The sequence below is a fragment of the Andrena cerasifolii genome, chromosome 3 (genome assembly GCF_050908995.1).
Source record: "Andrena cerasifolii isolate SP2316 chromosome 3, iyAndCera1_principal, whole genome shotgun sequence".
NCBI classification, from domain to species: domain Eukaryota; kingdom Metazoa; phylum Arthropoda; class Insecta; order Hymenoptera; family Andrenidae; genus Andrena; species Andrena cerasifolii.
Genome location: NC_135120.1, coordinates 2,113,125 through 2,134,632, shown reverse-complemented (window position 1 = coordinate 2,134,632; position 21,508 = coordinate 2,113,125). Strand labels below are relative to the sequence as shown.

The 21,508-nt window shown below is 39.9% G+C and overlaps 1 protein-coding gene across 2 annotated transcripts in view; it reads right to left on the bottom strand.

Annotated features, from left to right (window-relative positions):
* Window positions 1-21,508, bottom strand: part of LOC143367024 (GDP-D-glucose phosphorylase 1) — a 505,990-nt gene that overhangs the window by 68,404 nt on the left and 416,078 nt on the right. For both annotated transcript variants that reach the window (XM_076808627.1, XM_076808626.1), the window contains one exon: window positions 1,615-1,895. In XM_076808627.1, coding sequence (XP_076664742.1) covers window positions 1,615-1,895 — 281 coding nt within the window. The remainder of the gene's footprint in view (window positions 1-1,614; window positions 1,896-21,508) is intronic.

Below are 21,508 nucleotides of genomic sequence, written 5' to 3'. Positions count from 1 at the left end.
CACGAATAACTTTCGTCAGCGTTGAGTGTGGTGCGTAACGCACCAGGAAGCAGCCGAAAAGCGCGCCGGCATTGTTGCGTGGTCAGACGGACGAAAGTTATTCGTGGCTTTATTCGAAGGCTTTGAAAAGATAAATGCTACGGATGAAAAATTTATGCGACGCATTTATTCGAATAAAACCTTCGTTATAAAACAATTATCTCCATTCGTCGAATAAATTCTCATCGAATAAAAAAATTTTCTTTATTCGTCGAATAAATTCTCATCGAATAAAATTATTTATTCGTTGCTCTTCGAATAAAGATAACTTCGATTATTCGAGCCTCGAGTAACGAATAAAAATTATTTATCTTTTCTTCGTTATTTGAAATTTTTATTTAGGTAAACTTTTGCCCAACTCTGGTTCCCATAGTGACCACACTCACACTCACCGCAGCATCTCGCGGACGGAAGATAGAGATGCGGATCGACGATCGATCTGCCAATCAGCGACGCGGATCCTCAATGAACCACGAATCATCGATACACAATGAGCCAATCAGAGCGCCGCTTCGACCGGGTTCTAGATCCTTCGAGACGACGCTCTAACGTCAGCTCGTGCACATCTTGCATTCATCTTGTTGTATCAGTGCACGGAACAGCATGTGTTACTTAATTAATACGTCTCAAATCAAACTCGTGAGATAACGAGTAGCTCATGTAGTTATTTTCTTATCGTTCAGTCTTAAGTGCATCTCCGTGCATTGATAATTCTCAGAGCTCATTCTAAAGTGATCAAGCCTCGCGTATTAGTACAATTCGTGTGGACGTCGCGTGGCTCATTGCACGTAGTGATCAATCTCTTTTCCCTGAGGGGCAGAATTTACAACTCTGCCTCATCGTTCAGTGTAACTCAAGTGTGTTTCAAACAAATTCTCTCTTATTCACACAGCGTGTATAGTAGGACGTGTCCTGTGCGATGGTCGTGTCTCTATAAACTTGTAAATTCTCACCGCTCATAGTGCAGTCGAGCACTAAATATAATCGCTCTTCAAGCTCATTTCACTCGCTCACGTGCTCATCGGAACACGCTCAGATTCGATTGTAGATCGCCGCGGGTGACGCGCACGTGATGGTGCAACATGCATTAATCCGCTCATCTTCGTGTATTAATATAATCTCGAAAACCCCGAACTCTTCGTGTATTCTCACCGACTCACGATCAGTGCATTTGCTCATTTTAAATAAACTTGACGCTACTAATTTTAAATGCTGTGTTGTGTGCATTTTTTTACCGTCGAACATAACCTTTCCGGCATCCAACGCGCTCTACCACTAGATTCTCAAACAATAAGTAACACATAAAGTGCCCAAAATATACACAATAAAACGATTCAAAAGAATATTAATTCATAAAAAATAGTTTCAAGGTACAAGTATCGGAACTGATATACATACCTTGATAATTAAGTTTCTTTGAAAAAAAATAAACATTAAACAAACAACACAGTAGTCAATTTTTAAAATATTTTGATATAATTATTATATATTCAGCGGTCAATATGTAAATATGTACTAAGTACTGAATTTTCTATTCTAACTTCGTTTTAAGTTGGAAATTTCAAATATACTTACGAAGAGGAACTTAATGAAAACATTTCAATGGCTTTGCCCAAACTATATTTTGTTACAATTTGAGGTAGTCGTCTATTTCTCTGCGGCAATAGAAGGGAATGACAATATTCCATTGGACTGACATTAACTGCAATAATATCGTTTCCATCTCCATTGTTTAAATCCATTATTGTCTCTTCGGGGGTAAGTTTAGTGAAGTTAAAACTTTTTTCATCAAATGATTGTATCATTGAAGTAATATTTTCAGGACTCCTTCTTTTATGACCACGATCAGTATTCAACTAAAATCAAGAAAAAAATTTAGTCTCCAGTTTCCCATACAAAACTGCACTTACTGACAAAAGCTAAGAACCGAAATAATTGTTTGAGAATGACTTCTATTTTATTTATCTTCTGACACTGAGATACATGCAGTGGCGGGCAAAGAAAGTTTACAACTTTTAAAGTCGCATAGCTTTTTTAGAATTGGCCCAAAAAGACATGGTTTTTTTTAGAAGCTAGAAGGATTAGTTTGCTAAGAGACGTGTTTCGTGGTTTTGAAAAAAATGCAATTGGTCGGAAAAGCAAATAAAATAGTAAATGTCTTTTTTTTTAATTTATTTTTGTGAGACTGTAATGAAAATTTAAAAAAAAAAGTTCACAGAGTGAAGTAACTTGTATACATGCCTAAAATTTCATAAAAATCGGTTAACGTTGCTCTGAGCTATACACGCTTAAAGATCGCAGAATAAGGTCGAAAATCGCGAAATTCTCGAAATCAGTGATTTTGATGAAATTTGGACATGCATACAGATCGCGCAATACAACTTTACCTCCGAGCGGCCACTGAGTAGGCCGCGAGTCAGCCGAGCGTGCGAGAGAGTCCAACGGTCGGCGTTCTTTTAATTCAATTTGAAAAAAAAAACAAACATACGATCGCACACGCATGAGTACCTCGCTAACCTGTTACTTTGTATGATACTCGTCCGTGTGCGGTCACATGTTTTTCGAAACGAATTAAAAGAACACCGACGGTCAGACTCGCAATGTTCTATTGCGCGATCTGTACAACTTTTATGAATTTTCATTACAGGCTCACAAAAAAGTTAAAAAAACGACATTTACTATTTTCTTTGCTATTCCAAGCAATTGTATTGTTTTGCAAAACGACGAAACACGTTTCTTAGCAAAGTAATCTTTCTAGCTTCAAAAAAAAAACTCTTGTCGTTTAGACCAATTCTAAAAAAAGTTATGCATTTTTAAAAGTTGTCAACTTTTTTTCGTCCGTCACTGTAGGTTGGAACTAAACTTAGCATAACGAGATAGCATTTCATACATCAACATTAGGGTGAACCTTAGCTACTCTTGATGAAAATTATTTTGCGAAATTTGTTTGGTCTCGCCCCGCACAATTGTGACACGGTACCATACTAGATACTGGCCCTAGCACCTATAACAACGAAACTCATCCAATTCTTCAGTCTCCCAACCAGTTAGAACAAGCTGTAAACTGTTGCGTGGAATATGAGAACAATCAGTTTATTGCACATGTGGGACATACACTTGACACATAAGAACATAATAGTTAATAGTAATACTTGAAAAGCTCTGAGATCTTTGTACCGCGTAACACATATGTCGCAACCATTACCGGAAGTGTTTTCTGTTCGCTCGGCCTTCTCGAAGGCTCGCTCACACATACCTCCACATCATCGGCACGCACACACGCGTGGCCGACATATACAGGGTGTCCCAGAATTGAGGGACATCCCGGAACATGCAATATCCTGATACAAAAAGACATCGAAAAGTCCTTAACCGTTTTGGGATCTGGGGTTTCGTTTTCGAGATATTAAGAAAAAAGCCCACCCAATCAAAGCGTGAGCCTTTCGCTGGAGCTCCCGCGCTAGCGTGGCCGCGCGCGGGGCCGCGCTGCAACTACGAACAAGCAAGGCAGCGTGCATCGAAGGAAATTGCGTAAAATGACAAATGAAAACGACGTAACAAAAAAATCTAACCTTTTGCCATGGTTTGTTTGCCATTTATAGTGAATAATGAATAAAGGATAAATGGATGGAAATCATGTGTAACGTAAAAAGACGAATACACAGTTTTTTTTTTTTTTAGAAAAAACGAAAATAATAATTATTTGGAGTGACATGATAAGGAACGCGTAAATTTCCTATTTTAATAACGTACAAACTAAAAGATATGCAACAGATAAATATCGGTAGTTCAATAACGGTCAACACTGTTGTTGATAATGAATAAGGCCCTTTAAAAACAGCGAGGAAAAATTTACGTACGGAAATTTGGAGAATTATCGCCGGAAATAAGCCATAGCCTGCGTTAAATTTAAAAAATAATAGTTGCCAATAATGTAACTAAAACTCACCCTTTCGGAAATTCACCTACAGCTTAAAAACCTGAGTCACCAGGTCACTGAACCGATCCTGGTCATCGACAGACGCGCCGAGTGCACAGCTGATCTCAGGTATGCGACACTATCCAAAGTTAAGGGTCGCAACGTCAAGTGCGTCCGGGTTAATGTACCGAATATACATTTCACTGCACGCCTACTAACACTGATCACTTAATTTATTTTTCATGAGACGTGTTGCTCCTACGTTATAAAAATTGGTGGACATGAATTTTTACTTGGCGTTCGGAGCCGTAGGTATTCCCGCGCAAATACTCACGCTGCAGCACTTGCGTCCTCGTTATTCGGGGGGTACACCCAGAACATCGCGTAATACTTTTGAGCAGAGAACATTTCTGCAACGTGATTGCTTGCTGACTGACAAGATTTTTTCCAAGCGACTTCTTCTACCCCCAAATAGTTTCTCGCGTTCCATTATGAGTTTACCCCCACCAGGCCAAGAGGCTTCAGGTAAACACAAGCCTGCACATTTTCGAAACACACGTGCCTTGCAGAAGTGCAAGGAACGAACTATCCTACTCACTGTCATAAATGCCCGCGCTCCGTCCTTTTACTGCCAATGTACCCATTGCTTCGAGGTAGGCAGCCCGGACTTCAAGCCCACCGTCTCTCGCACGGAATACGTCAACGCGTGCTTTTGTTTCGAAATTCGAGCGCGTGTTTAGACTCGAGAGATAAGGGATCCTTTTTTTATTTGAAGGTAGGACGAAGCAGGCGGGACTACACGCAGTTTTGAGTAATTTATGGCTTAGTTGGTTCCGCCTCGTAGCAGACGTGAACTCAGGGTATCGGAAAAGGGAAACAGGATACAGGAAACATGTCTTTCTTTATAGCAATTCGAAAACTTTCTGTTTCTCTTCTCTTCGGACCCTTTTGAACCGAAACACGTGGTATCTGCTGCCTACCTCGAAGCAATGGGTACATTGGCAGTAAAAGGACGGAGCGCAGGCTTTTATGACAGTGAGTAGGATGGTTCGTTCCTTGCACTTCTGCAAGGCACGTGTGTTTCGAAAATGTGCAGGCTTGTTTTTACCTGAAGCCTCTTGGCCTGGTGGGGGTAAACTCATAATGGAACGCGAGAAACTATTTGGGGGTAGAAGAAGTCGCTTGGAAAAAATCTTGTCAGTCAGCAAGCAATCACGTTGCAGAAGTTTTCTCTGCTCAAAAGTATTACGCGATGTTCTGGGTGTATCCCCCGAACAACGAGGACACAAGTGCTGCAGCGTGAGAATTTGCGCGGGAATACCTATGGCTCCGAACGCCAAGTAAAAATTCATGTCCACCAATTTTTATAACGTAGGAACAACACGTCTCATGAAAAATAAATTAAGTGATCAGTGTTAGTAGGCGTGCAGTGAAATGTATATTCGGTACATTAACCCGGACGCACTTGACGTTGCGACCCTTAACTTTGGATAGTGTCGCATACCTGAGATCAGCTGTGCACTCGGCGCGTCTGTCGATGACCAGGATCGGTTCAGTGACCTGGTGACTCAGGTTTTTAAGCTGTAGGTGAATTTCCGAAAGGGTGAGTTTTAGTTACATTATTGGCAACTATTATTTTTTAAATTTAACGCAGGCTATGGCTTATTTCCGGCGATAATTCTCCAAATTTCCGTACGTAAATTTTTCCTCGCTGTTTTTAAACGGCCTTATTCATTATCAACAACAGTGTTGGCCGTTATTGAACTACGGATTTTTATCATAATAACCAACTACGATCACTTTTCGTTCGTTCCCCGTTGCATACCTTTTAGTTTGTACGTTATTAAAAAAGGAAATTTACGCGTTCCTTATCCTCTCACTCCAAATAATTATTATTTTCGATTCTTCCAAAAATAAAAAACAACTGTAATCGTCTTTTTACGTTACACATGATTTTCATCTATTTATCCTTTATTCATTATTCACTATAAATGGCAAACAAACCATGGCAAAAGTTTAGATTTTTTTGTTACGTCGTTTTCATTTGTCATTTTACGCAATTTCCTTCGATGCAAGCTGCCTTGCTTGTTCGTAGTTGTAGCGCGGCCCGGCGCGCGGCCACGCTAGCGCGGGAGCTCCAGCGGAAAGCTCGCGCTTTGATTGGGTGGGCTTTTTTCTTAATATCTCGAAAACGAAACCCCAGATCCCAAAACGGTTAAGGACTTTTCGATGTCTTTTTGCATCAGGATATTGCATGTTCCGGGATGTCCCTCAATTCTGGAACACTCTGTAGACACATGACCGGCGCGCAGCCATACTGATTGTGAGATACCGATGCCTCTGTGTCGTCGACTTCGTGTATCTCTAACATAAACTGCACCGAACCTTTATTCAATTTCAATGAACCATATGATTCTTGTACATAAATGCAAATATCTTCACCACTTTCTTCACCACTGTTATCATTATCCTTCGGTATTTTGTTTAATTCTGTGGTTTTCTTTCTCTTTAGTTGTAGTGCTTTATTAAGATTTAGTTTTAATTTTGTTATATTCTACTTTTTCGTTTCTTTGTTATACACATTTTGTCGAAAACCGGGTATCCGGTTTTACCCTGTACGGTTTTGCTCCAGCATACAATTTTGTAAACATTATGAAATGTCAACAATACCATGGTGAAGTAAAAACAAACTTTGAATTATTTATACTTTAATATGCAACTATTAACATAATTGATAACAAAAAGTATCTACCTGAACACTGTCGAAAGTGTTTGAAGTTTTTTAATGATCGAAAATTAGATCACAGCCTTCAAAAACACACAAGACGATATAACCTCAGTAAGCACGCGTGTAACACGATTAGTTTTTGTTGATGAAATAATGGACATTCCTACAATATGTTGCTGCAACGACGCACGAAAATGTAAGGCAATTTAAAAAATAATAGGACGTCTTGGTTTTACCCAGGTACCCGGTTTTGTTCGAGTTTCCTCTACATACATACATACATACATACATACATACATACACGCATACACGCATACACGCATACACGCATACACGCATACACGCATACACGCATACACGCATACACGCATACACGCATACACGCATACACGCATTCACGCATACACACACATATACACACACACACGCACGCACGAACGCACGCACGCACACACACACACACACACACACACACACACACACACATATACATCGAGCGTAGAACCTCTTTATTTTTTAAGTTGGTTAGAAATGGGAATGCCTTACGGATGAACTACTCTACTCGCACACCAAGTTTCATAATTTTCTGAATTTTCTGGTTGCCGAACGACCTTTGTTAGCGAGGCGCGGCTTATCGACGGCATCGCCTTTGAGGACTTCAACGAGAGAATCATCCTGTATGTTCATACAATCTTACTATTTTCCATAAAATAATACATTCATTATTTAATTTCCAGCTACAGGATGCACTGGTGAACGCGGAGGAGAGGAGCGAGGGAGAGGAGACGTTGAAGAAGATGGAGGAGGCCAAGAAACAGGGAAGGCAGGAGGAAACGAGGGTGGAAGGAGGAAATAAAACATAGAAACTCCGGAAAGAAATGAAGAAGGTAATTATGCGCAATACCAAATACTATATTCTTTTGTTCGTAATAATGTACCCCTGTCGGAGAAGAATTGAACAATCTAGAGACGCGGTAGCGTCTCGACGCCAAGTACAGGAAAGACACCCTGTATATGTCGACTGTCGCTACCGTGTACCTTTACTCGTCGCGGAGCCATTCCAACCTAACTTGAAACTTATTTCCTTAATATCTCATCACGTCTGCAATATTTTCTAAATTTAAAGGCATTTTTCTTATGTAAACCGCATATAAGCTTTCGAATAAGACCAATTTCAAAAAAATCGGTCCGCGCATAACCGAGATATCGTAATATCGTCTCATGAATCTGTCAGATGCGATAAGGTTTTTCTCCTGATTCTCCAGCCAAATTTTGTCGACATAATACGTATACGCGTTACACGCACACCTTCAGCCAAAACGGAACTAACACACGTTTCGTTGGGCAATCGCTATCTTCACTATGCAATCTACTCCAAATTTTGACAGCTTACCGTCAAGTTATAATCAAGTTATAAACGTGTTTTTACAAACATATACATAAATGAATTTCTTTTTAATTTAAATGATAAAAACCAATTTAAACCAATTCCACCAATCCAATTGTCTTGAAGCTTTGCAGGCGTGCGTAGTTTGGATGACAATACAATATATTTAAAAAAAAAACCCGAGAGGATGAAAAAATTATCCAGTCATGAATTAATAATATAATAATAATTTATAATATTGAAAATGATCTAAAGTCATTCTCTATGTAAATTATCTTTCTAAAAAGAAGTGAGATCTCCATAAAAAAACTTCAGAAAAGTAAAAAAATTACGTCAAGTACACGAAAGTAAATAAATCACAAAAAATAGAAGATAATAATAATTATAAAATAAAAAAAGATGTGAAATCAAAATGAGCTGCGCGTACATAAAGGTAATGATAAATACAAATTAATATTTTAATACGAATAAACATTTTATTCAAAATACTTGGCGCTGCGTCCCGAATTGGTGCCGCTAAACTGAATAAATATGTTTAAATTGCATTAATTAATCTTTTTCTTTCTTTCTTGTGTGTGCGTTCATGAATGTGTGTATGTGTGCGTGCGTATATGCTACGTATGACATTAGAATTAAATATATGTAGAATAAATCTGACTGCGTTTCTAATATGTATATGTATATGTTTATGTATTTTAGATTGTAAGGGAGTTATTGTAAATTATTAATACGAGGACAATAAACATTTTTTCTGTTTCGCAGCGCCAAGTATTTTGAATAAAATGTTTATTCGTATTAAAATATTTATTTGTATTTATCATTACCTTTATGTACGTGTAGCTCATTTTGATTTCACATCTTTTTTTATTTTATAATTATTATTAATTAATTTTTTTTACTTTTCTGAAGTTTTTTATGTAGATATGCAATACGATAATATTTGATTTCATGTGAGATCTACGGTTTATCAATATTTTACGATTTTCAATGAAACGAAATATCGTATATTGTATCAATTTTTCTCACAAAGAGCTTAAATAATATGAACAAAATAATACACCATTGCATTTAATGAAACTGCCTTGACCGTATGTTATACCGGTTCTGTCCGAATATTTTTGGGATTCACTATATGTACGGGTAGAAGTAGAAAATGTAAATTTTATGGTACTGCTTCAGATGTATAAAGCTCTTAAATGCCACCTACACGCGCTACACAGATAACGGCAGAGGCCGTAGAGGTGGCAGGCGCGGAGGCGGATTTGGCCAAGGCGGATGGGGCCAAGGAGAAAATGGCCGGGGGGGGGGGTGCCAAGGGGGAATAGGCCGGGGTGTGGGGCCAAGGAAAAAGAGGCCGCGGGGGGAATGGCCAGGGGGGGAATTTTTACATTTATCACAGCTTGTAAAAAATTAAAAAAATAAAAAAGTACTCTTTATAGATTTATATCATGGTTTTTATTTATTGCAGTTTTTGGAAAATTACCTGCACAGAAAAATTTTGTCCCCGGAATCATGAATAATACAAACTTTTTGTTTCATCCAATTCAATCTCCAAACATCATTCGTTCTATCTAAAAAGACCAAACATATTTTTAATATTTTTGTAATATAAAATTATTTGACGTATGATCACAATTATTTACAAATCATTGAAAATTGCTAAGTTTGGAAGTCTGTATTGTTTACACAATTTCGAATTTTCCAACATGATTATTTAAATACTCCTTATTTTTACATGGACTCTAACTATTTTAATTTGAACAAAATGCCACAAGGCAAAAAGTGATTCGCCTGGCGTGGAATGACCTAATATTAAAAATATCGTTCCGAACTCGGATAACTTTCTTGGTAAACTTACGCCGGCGTGGATCCACTCGCGTCATCGTATGATCGACGAGTACAAGTGCCATTGCAGGCACTTGTGACCACTGACTTTGTCAGTGTATAATAAAAGTATAGAACTTTGTTTTTTATATAGATTGAAAGCATTCTCTATTTTGCTAGGAATTGTTTTCTTTTGAACAATTTTGCAAAATGGCCGCGAACAACTGGCTTCCCGGAGCACTGCAAAAAGAATGTTCCACACTCCCCAGAATGACTGGATGATCCGAGATGGAAATACAAGAAAGATGTATAAACTGAAATATATTATGTTCCATCTAGCGTAGTAGCTCAAAAAAATAAAAATTCGCTAAAAAGTAAAAAATAATTTTGTTCCTTATTTAATCTACGACACTCAATTTTTTATGTCGGTGCCTTATCATTTGCACTGTACAAATATATTTATATTATTGAGCATCGTAACGTAGTATAAACTGATAAGTTTGTAAAAATGAAGGTTTGTAATGGTGTCCCGAGGGTACCCGCCATATTAGGGACGGGGGGTACCCGATTGACTTGATCCAATACTTTTACCATTCATTTGTTTGATATAGAAAGAATTTATCTGAATTTTTAAGAATCTTAAAATATATTTAATTATTTATAATAAAATGAATAAAACATGTAAGAATACGCACATTTAATAGACAAGAAGCATCAACACACATATTGCTATTAGTGTTATTTGTATTGATGATACTGAGATAAAAACATATTGTTGCGAGCACCCTTTGGTTGGAATCCAGGGCCTGCTGGTGCTCGTGACAGGAACAAGAGGACAGCGAGAAGAAGACGATCGGATCGATCGCCTGTCAAGCTGTCATTCGATAGCCAGAAGCCATTACGTGCAGACGCATCGACGCTTATATATTTCTCGCGCATTAGTGATTGTATACGGTTATATCTGCTACTCTGTTCTTGTTAATGTTCTGTTGCTTCTGTTGTATTATTCTATTAAACCCTTATTATACCGAGTTCGAAACGCAACAATATGAATATTTACAGGTTAATATTTATTGTAATTTAATTCACTTCCCGTACATTTACCTTTAACGTTTCCGTGTAACGTATCGCTACTACGGCTGTAAATTTTTCTTTTTCCTTTCTACAATTATCGTCGTTTTCATTCTAGTATTAAGACACGTAGCGGAGGACACTTAAACTAAATCACGCGCAACGCATGCGCATAACCGCCCGTTTAAACTAAATCCAGCGCCGTGAACGCCTCGAGCGCGCAGGCGCATACCTCAAGTTCAATCGGACGCCGATTAAACTGAGCGTAGTGTGTGACTGGCGGGACGCGGACGTAAAATCTCATTGGTACAAATAATTACGCAGCAACTGATTGGCGCTGGTCAAGCTCCAACAAGGAGTATGCATGTAGGCCTGCCTGCAGGATAGGACAGTTTTGGTCCTGACACCAAACCATCCTAAGGACGGTTTTGATCAACCCCTCAAACCATACGAGGACGCATTAATTAGCCCCCCAAATTCCATACAAGTATTACGTCCCTAAATTTAACTTTAATTTTTCTTTGTTAATAAGTGGGGTGCGTCTTGACAATGCATTAAGCATTCGGGGAAAACCCTAGTCGAATGCACTCTTGCTTACTGTATTTTATCTTTGACACCTCCGGATACCTCCGGTGCTGCGACCGTCGTCGTCGCGACACTTGGTCGCTGCGCAGTACTCTGATCGTGGGACTGTGCTGGTGTCAGCATGGTTCTCTGAAGCTCGCTCAGAAAAACCCGGTGGTTCTCATACGTCGCGAAACTTATTAATATAAGCGGCGGGGATGCGACTTGACAATGCGTCTAGCATTCTGGTAAAAACCTCGTCGAGCGCACCCCTGACCGTGGCATCCAAGACCAAATTGTAAAGAAGTGAGTGCAGGAATGCGTGTCTGGGTTATTAAGGCGAGTGTAAACTAAGATCGGAAGGGTAGTAGGACGATAGCATAGCGTTAAGTGGGCCGCGACCCAAGTATGAAAGTATGGAAGAATAAAAGAGCTAACGCCTAAAGTCACATGCATTGGTTGTTGGGGCCTGATAAGACTGCAGTGTCAGTTTTTTCGAGCAGGCCCCGCGGCCGGACGCTCCCGAGGGCGCGAAGCTGGCTCACTCTTTGTCGTACAGTCGCGAAGAGCGTGACAGGGTGTCCGTGGATTTGTAACTTCTTTCTTTAAATTATTAATCGTATTTCGAGCCGGAGATTCCTAAGTTTATAGTGAATGGACTCAATTTTCCACGTTAAATAGTGTACTTCGTTTAAACTGCGTTTTATATTCTTTTAATATATATATTTTTTTAAACTTTTCTTTTATATATTACATGCCCCTATTATTAGTTGCGTTGTGATCAACCTTCGGTTCGATCTTATTTCTTTTGTGTTACCAAACTCTCGCTATTGTTTGTAATCGAAAATACCGAGTGTGTGAGTGAGTTTCTCTGTTCTTCAGGTACCGAACAGGCTTCATATTATTCAGAAGCGAATATCCATTCGACTGAAATTTGTACACTAAAAAGAAAGCTATACAGATATAGTGGGTGAGTTGCGCATTTTTCCTTTTAATGTTGTAAACATTATAACGATAGGCAAGCGTTCGTCTCATGTAACAGTTTTATTTTTATGTAATCAATTCGAACGTTACTACTGCAGAGGTAACGGAGGGCCAATATTGGCATTAGCCATTATACTGTGGGATACCCTTGGCTCCTCAGCCTCTCTAACCCGAATTAGAGAATAAAAAATATTCATTCACACTTGAACTTTACACTCGAACAAAAGTTACTTTTCGTTAAACCTTCTGTAAATTAATAGTAACTCGGTGCGGCGGCCTGTATAGGACGAGATTTTTGACCCACGAAAATAATCAAAATTCTTTAATCATCAAATTAACAATTTGTACTGTAACGCGCGCGGCATTCCTCCGACTAGACTGACTTTAAATGTCAACTACCAGTAATTCCACGTTTACCTGTTAACCGCGTTACACAAGAAAAGCGTGGGCCAGCTAATAGGCACCATTAAAACATTATACTCAAAGAGAAGTAATCCTCTCAATTTCTATAACGAAACTGCCAGACAATCTTTACGTTCAGTTTAATACGACCAAGCGTCGAACCTTGTATTATACGCTATTCCGACTTAGTCTTGAGACTTATGTTCAACTAGCAATTTAGCCTAGTAATTATATTATATCATACATATTAATTAACCCAACGGTTCTAACTATTTAATAACAAAAGCGTCGAATAATCTTATATTCTGTTTTACCGACTAAGCGTAATTTGGTTAATCTTTTGTTCAGCTATACCGACTTAGCGCCGAAACCGAAATAGAATAATATTCTTCATTACCGACCGATACGTTATTACGTAACTATCTTATGTTCATTTATATAAATTTATAGAGATTTAAAGTTCACACGACTAAGTGTCGTATTCTATGTTCACATCGACCTAGCGTTAAAACACATTTTTGAATAAACCATTTTGTTATTATTGTTAAAAGAAGGACTCCGGTTTCTTGAAATTCATTTCTTTATCGTATGCCAACCGAACCAAATCCCACAATTCCACGGGTAACCGCTCTACACGTGGAATCTCCTGTAAGAAACGGCAACGCCACGTTTGAGATCGTTACATCCGTAATAACGCGACAATATTGAGGGCACTTTTCAGGGATACATTCCTGCAATATTGCAGAAGCGTTGGACGATCATTGCCGCAACGCTGTAGGATTTTTGCCGTAACGTTGCAGGATCAATGTCGCAAAGTTGCCGCTACGTTGCAGCAATTTTGCTATTTCCGCCCCATGCGACGTTGCCTCAAAGTTACCGTGCAACATTGTACGGGACGGACATAGAATTATTGCTGCACCCTTGCGGCAACGTTGCATGAAACATTGCAATCTTGCACTGCAACCATCCTTGTCGCGCTCTCTCGAGCGCTAATAAAGTAGAGCGTGTGAAGGACGAGAGGATAAACAGAAAACAGTTGTGCACGTGGCAATTCACGCAGAGTAATTATAAATTAAAGGTATTAACAGAACTTGGAAATAGAGATTAATAGGGTGATCAATGACATTAAGTGTCGTTTCTTGATTACAGGTAGGAACTTTGTAAATAGTATTGTAAATAAAGTTAAATAACGAAATATAATTACTTGATTACAGAGAAACTCAGTTTTGTTATTGTTAATCACCATCAATTACTCTGAACAAATAACAACACATTATAAAACGACATTTTTTGGAAAATGGAAAAACTAAAATTCGTATTAAAAGTGAAAGCAACAGAAGATGGAAAATCGTATTACATTGCCATAACCTCGATCATCGATCAAGATAACAAAACATTTCTATTGCCTGATAAATTACAAGCAGCATCGCTACACAAAGCAGTCACCGATACAAAGGTTTATGCAAATATCAAAGACACAATGAAAAGGAGGTATCAAACCAGAAGTATATGGATAAAGGTGACAGATAAAATTTTGAAAACACACCTCGACGATGATGGAAATATGATTTTTGAAGGCCAATTTTTAGAAGAAGTTAGTCAAGGAGAACAACCTTTGGCTGCTGGCATAAGATACCCAGAGGATCCGATTGTAAAAATCTTAGAAAAACTAGTCGAAAATCAACACAACAACGAACGAAAGAATGTAAAGAAACTAGCAGAAAGATTTGTAATAGAAAAGTTTGATGGAAAAAGTGCTGATGCATACCAATGGATGAAAACTCTTTGTAAAGGAATGTGCTAGATTCAATGTAACAGAGGATGAGAATAAAATTGAGACATTTAGACTGTTGCTGGAAAAATCATGTTTGGACTGGTACAGTTCCATGAGGATTAAACTTACTTTACAATCAAAATGGTCAGAAGGAAGCAGAATTTCTGTGAAACCCATGCAAGCAAAGGTTGGTCTACTAGCAGATATGCATTATCGTTTAAATACCAAGCAGGTTCATTATTAGAATACGCGATAAAAAAAAGAGAGACTGTTATTAGAGATGAGAAAATCAATGGATCAGGGCACTATGGTTGACATAATTGCAGCTGGTTTACCAAACTTTATAACTGATAGAATCAATAAGGAAGAAGTATTGGAAACAAAAGACTTATTCAAAGAAATCGGAAAACTGGAGCATTTGGCCAACAGGAAAAAGTTTATAGAAAAAAAACGACACAAGAACGAACACGATAAAGAAACAAAAATGTAGCGTCTGTGAGAAACTAAAAGAGGGTGTTCGTTACCACCCTTCATGTTGGTTCAAAACAAAGTACAACGAAAATGAAGATCAAAAATACTAAGTGTGCCGCCATTAATACGAATCAAGGTAATTTTAGATAATAAGCTAGAAATATTTGGGATCTACGACTCAGGATCAAATGTCTCTTTAATAAATTCAAGACTGTTGAGACTGAAGAACGAGAAACTAAATAACCCAGAAAGTACTAATTTGAGGACAATTAATGGCGCGAGGAAAACAAATGGTGTGATAACATTGAAAGCAAAAATTTTCGGTATAGAAAAAACAATTGATGTCTTTGTAATAGACAAAGAAAATTTTGATTATGATGTATTAATTGGACTAGACTGTATAAAAAAAAAATCGTCTAGCTCAAGATAAGAATCTAAAAATCACACAAAAAATTCCTTTAGCGGAAGAAGATAATAAAGAGGAGAATAAAGTGATAAGTTCTAATGATGCAAACATTGTAAAGCCTAAATTAGGCAAGAATGAAAATATTTCTAAGGAAATAAAAATTAATACCTCTGACTCAACAATCGTAAACATTGGAAATGAGGATTTAAATGATAAAAAAAGATTTCTAAGGAAAAAAGGGACTCTGGAAGTGACAGAGAAATCCCTGATTGTTCGGACAGGATTATAAAAAATAGTAATGAATTTGAAAGAAAATATTCGGTAAACTTCAATGAACATGTCGAAAAAAAGAATTTCATTATGTGTATAAATCACTTAGAATATGAGCAAAAGTTAAAAATAGACGAATTAATAATCGGTCATAAATCACTTTTTGCCAAAGACAAATATAATATTGGGACAGTATCAGGCTATGAAGCACATATTGATTTGGTAATAGACAAATATTGCAGTAAAAGAACGTACCGATGTACAATTGAAGACAAAAAGGAGATTGAAAAACAAGTCGCCAGATTATTGGAGAAAAATCTAATAGAGGAATCGTACAACCCATTTTCTGCCCCGGTAACACTGACGTACAAAAAAGATGAGAATAAAAGATCAAGACTATGCATTGATTTTCGAGATTTTAATAAAATAGTGGTTCCTCAATCTCAACCTTTTCCATTAATCGGGGACCTAATGGTGAAAACAAGGAACTGTACTTCTCGACGTTGGACATAAATTCAGCATTCTGGTCAATGCCTCTGCGTATTTCACACAGATATAAAACAGCATTTGTTACGCAAGAGGGCCACTGTCAATGGACTTGTTTACCGTTCGGTCTGAAAACCTCGCCAGCAATTTTCCAACAAATATTGAGTAATATAATAAGGAAATAAAAACTCACACAATTCACAGTAGATTACATAGACGATATTTTAACATTCTCAAAAACATTTTCCGAACACATAAAGTACTTGACACAACTTTTTGAAGCAATAAAAAAAGAAGGCTTCAAATTAAAATTTTCGAAATGCACGTTTGCATCCGATTTAGTGAGATATTTAGGCCACATAATACAGAATAATTCAATCCGACCGATGAAAAACAACCTAATCTCGATAAAAAACTTCCCTACCCCGAAGACACAGAAAAACGTAAGATAATTTCTAGGGAAAATAAACTTTTACAATAAATATGTACCAAACATGCCAATCACTTTGAATCCATTACATAACTTATTGAGGAAAGGACGAGAATTTATCTGGACAAAAGAATGTCAAGAGGCATTTGATAAAATGAAAATACTATTGTGTTCTCAACCGGTCTTAACAATTTTCGACCCAAACCTACCGATACAATTCTACACAGATGTAAGCTTACAAGGAGTTGGAGCAGTGTTAAAATAGCCACAACAAAACAAAGAAGAAAAACCGGTGGCGTACTTCTCAAAAAAGTTAAATGAAGTACAGAAAAGGAAGAAAGCCATATATCTAGAATGCTTAGCAATCAAAGAAGCAGTAAGATACTGGCAATATTGGCTGATAGGTAGGAAATTGACTGTTTTCTCGGATCACAAACCGCTAGAAAAAATGAACATAAAAGCGAGGACTGAGAAGAACTGGGAGATTTAACATACTACCTATCACAGTATGATTTCGAGATTAGATATGCGCCGGGAAAGTACAACATAGAAGCGGATCGTCTTAGCAGGAATCCTGTATTGGAAGGTCATGAAAATGAAGAGGAAAAACTAAAAGTTGTGAATATGATAAGCCTGAAAAACATTATAAGTGATCAGGAAAAAAATGAAGATATTCAGAGAAAGAAAAATGAATTAATACAAACACACAATGTATACTACAAAAAAGTACAAAAAACGAAAAAATTGTGTTGTCGGAAGATTTTAGCTTGAAGCTTATCAGAGTCGTTCATGAGCTCTACTGCCATATAGGCACAAAACAAATACAGAACAAAATAAATTCGATATATACAGCTAAGAATCTAACAAAGAACATAAAAAAAATCTGCAGAAGATGTGAGATCTGCATAAAAAACAAATCCAGAGGACAAGATAAAATTGGTTTTATGTCTCAGTTAGGTCCGGCAACAAATCCGTTCGAAATAATGTCTATAGACACAATAGGAGGATTTGGAAGATCTCGATCAACGAAAAAATACTTACAGCTTCTGGTCGACCATTTCACAAGATATGCATCAAGAGACACGATAGTTAGGCCGTCCCGAAAAAAAATGAAAATGATTATCGCGTTAGGCCTTAGTGCGGGAAAGTTGTGTGTAGGGATCAATAACAACTGTGCAAATTTTCAGCCCTGTAAGTTAATATCTTTTGTTCCGGCAGGAGCCTTGAAATTTCTAAATTTTAGTAAAAAGTATAAAAATGATTTTACACCCCTCCTCCCACCTATCTGGCAGCAGAGTGAGTCAGAACTCACCACGTGACGGTGACTATATGTGCAGTTTCTCCCTAACCCACCCTTACCACCCTACCTTGTACTCTAGAAGGCGAAATTTGTTAAAAATGTCCTACCCGCGAAAGGAGACTCGAAGTCGGGTTTATAGACTTGATGAAGTGGAAACGTATGACTTGAACGACTCAAGAGTGGCTCGAATGAAGTCATTCCTTGCGTCGACTCCAATCACTTTGCTGCATGCCTCTGTTACGAGCTCCATACGCTCCACAGCCTGAATGTGGCAAGGGTGTGCCTCGAAGTGCCAGGATTTGGGGATCCCTTCCTCCTCCAGCAATTTTTTCCGGGGAGATGGTTTCAACCGAGTCCAATATACGTGGTGAAGTTATTGGACATACGTCCCAATTGATCAAGTCAGTATAATCGGTAGCATCAAAATTCAAGGAAGGTGGAGAACAGTTTCGGATTTCTACAGACTTCAGTTCCCACGTGCTGCCAGCACGATACGCACAGCAAGTTCTCTGATGTTCTCTCTGTCATCAGTTAACATGTCCAAATATATTATATTATATTATATTGTTGTGAGCACCGGGTATAAACCCTTGCATGGCCTGCTGGTACTCGTAGCTGAAGAGAGAAGAAGGTTGGCGCTCTGGAAGGACGATCGGCATATGGACCAGAGGGACTGTTTTGTACCGAACGCCATAGCGATCGAACGTAGGGGTTTCGCTTGTACCATTGTAAACCTATAGCTACTACTGAAATACAGTTGTGCAGTGTACACGCCCGTGTATTATTCTCTCTTTTACGCCGGGGTGGCCAGCGATGAAACACCCCAGCGCAACATTATATTATATTATATGTTTGGGATTGGCCACAGCGATGCAGCCAATCGGGCACGTGCACGCTGCCTCGAAGCGCGCGACTTTTAAACGCGCTATTTGATACCGGGTCAGCGGCTGGAGCGATCGCGGCGATAGCCTGGTCGGGCCATCTCGGGGCCGACAATTATACTAATTAGCTTATCTCCCTCTACTAATTAGCAGCATCGCGCGACACACACGTGTACTTCTCTGATTGGCCATGCATCATCGGCACCCGAATCGGTGGCTCGGCCCGCTCTGTCTCCGCGATCGCTCTCTTGCTTGTGAACCGCGTACCGGTAAACACCGCTGTTTCTTCTAACACAAAACAAAAGAGCTATCGGTGCTCCGATAATACGAAACAAGTATTTCTATATTCTTCGCTTCGGCCTCGCGCAATCGCGTGTACAATTTCATGTAAATTAAGTGCTTTACTGTTAATAGTAACATTTCTTTAATTAGTTATTAAGCACCCTAGTTTATTGTGGCGACATTACAACAACATTAACAGCGCTCACTTAAATCTATACGTTCCGCCGCGTGAACACAAACTTGCTCACGCGTTAAAAACAAGTGCGTGGTGCCCCTCGTTCTTGTGCGAACATAAAGTTGGTCCTTCGAGCCGGATTACTCCGGCGATTTCGAGAGCTGTGTGGTGACCGCGTGGTGCGAGAGCTCGTTAAGTGCCGCCATGATGAAGGACGCGATCGCGGATCAGGTCAAGCTGTATCATCGGCTCTCACGTGTGTACGATAATCTGAAAAAGAAAGGTGTCGCTAAAATGACTGAAGGTTCAGTGCAAGCTAGACTGGAAATGCTAACTTCACTTTGGGAACAATTCTCGAAGCAACATGGGGCTATAGAGAAGCAATGCACTGAGGAGTGGGCAAGGCATGATTATTTTACCAAGGATTGCTTCGATCTTGCCGAAGAATCTTTTCTGGAACAAAAGGGATATCTGCTAGATCTCCTTCGTGGATTTAACCGGAAGCTGGAGCCCGGCGGCATGGCCTCGACTTCCGGCGGTGCTCCTACCGCGGAGACACGATCACGTGCCACTCTGCCCCGCATTCCGCTACCCAGCTTCGATGGACGCTACAGCGAATGGCAGGCGTTCCACGATTCCTTCGTCTCGCTGGTGATCAAGGATCCCACGTTAATGGATGTGGATCGGCTACATTATTTAAAGGGCTGTGTAAAAGGTGATGCGAGTACCGTGATACGCAATCATACCACGACGGACGACAACTTTCAACCAGCCTGGGACGCTTTAAAGGAACGATTCCAAAATAAACGCCTCTTGGTGAGCGCACAGCTTACCATTTTGAATGAATTACCCGCGGTGAAATGTGAATCGTCGGCGGAGTTGAAACGATTGTTCTACGGAACATGGGACGTGGTTGGCGCTCTAGCCGCAATGAATCGTCCCGTGACTACCACCGACTGGCTGGTCAAAATGACGGTCGACCGACTGGACGAGCAATCGTGCCGCGAGTGGGAGGCGTCTCTCGGCCTATGCACAGATCCACCCTCCTTAGATGCTCTAAGGGTGTTCATCGTAACGCGTATTCATACGGTTGAGGCGCTGGAGAATCAACGCAAGCGTGATCCTCCTGCCGGAGACAAACAAACAGCTCCCAAGGGGACCGCTGCCAAAGGCGCCGCTGTGCATCAAGTCGGCACGACGCCATCGAACTCGAAGGATTGCGGACTCTGTAAGGGATCACATTACTTGCTCTTCTGTCCCAAGTTCAAAGTACAGGACGCTGCAGCGAAGAAGGCCACGGTTGCGAAATTGCAGCGCTGTTTAAACTGCCTGGGCAAGCACCAAATCGACAGTTGCCAATCATATAAACGGTGCCAGCGGTGCGCTGAAAAACACCATTCCTGTCTCCATGATGCTTTCCCGACGGCTGCTGGTGCGGTAGTACAGCACGTCACTCCTCGCGTGTTCAACACGCCGCCAGTGATGCTCGGCCTTGCGCGAGTCCGCACTTACACGCCGGTCGGTCAACATGTGTCGGTGCGAGCTCTAATCGATCCTGGAAGTGAAGTGTCCTTAATCTCGGAGCAGCTCGTAAAACGACTTGGGTTGAAGAGGCAGCGCGCTCGCATACCTTTGCTTTTCGCCGGCGGTGCTCCGTCGCAACGCACGCGAGGGCTCGTTCACCTTGATATCACTGCCGACCGAGACGGTGAGAATATCCTCGCCCTGTCGGCATTTGTGCTTATTGATTTGTCTAGCTACAAACCACCCGTCGTGCTCGACGGGACGATCTGGCCTCATCTTCAGGGCCTGCAGTGGGCGGAACCACGTCTCGCGAACCAGGATCCCATCGATCTGCTACTCGGTGCTGACGTCTACAACGACTTCATGTTGGAAGGCGTTCGCAAGGGCAAGCCAGGCACTCCACTGGCTCAGGAAACTACTTTTGGCTGGATTCTTACCGGCGGTCTTCGGAATGGTTGTGCTCGCAGCCGCAAGAGCGTGTCAACGGTCCAGTGCTGCTCGATCAACCAAGAACTACCTGGCCTGTTGGAGAAATTCTGGGAGCAGGAAGAAGTCCAGATAACACCCACTCTCTCACCCGGTGACCAAGAG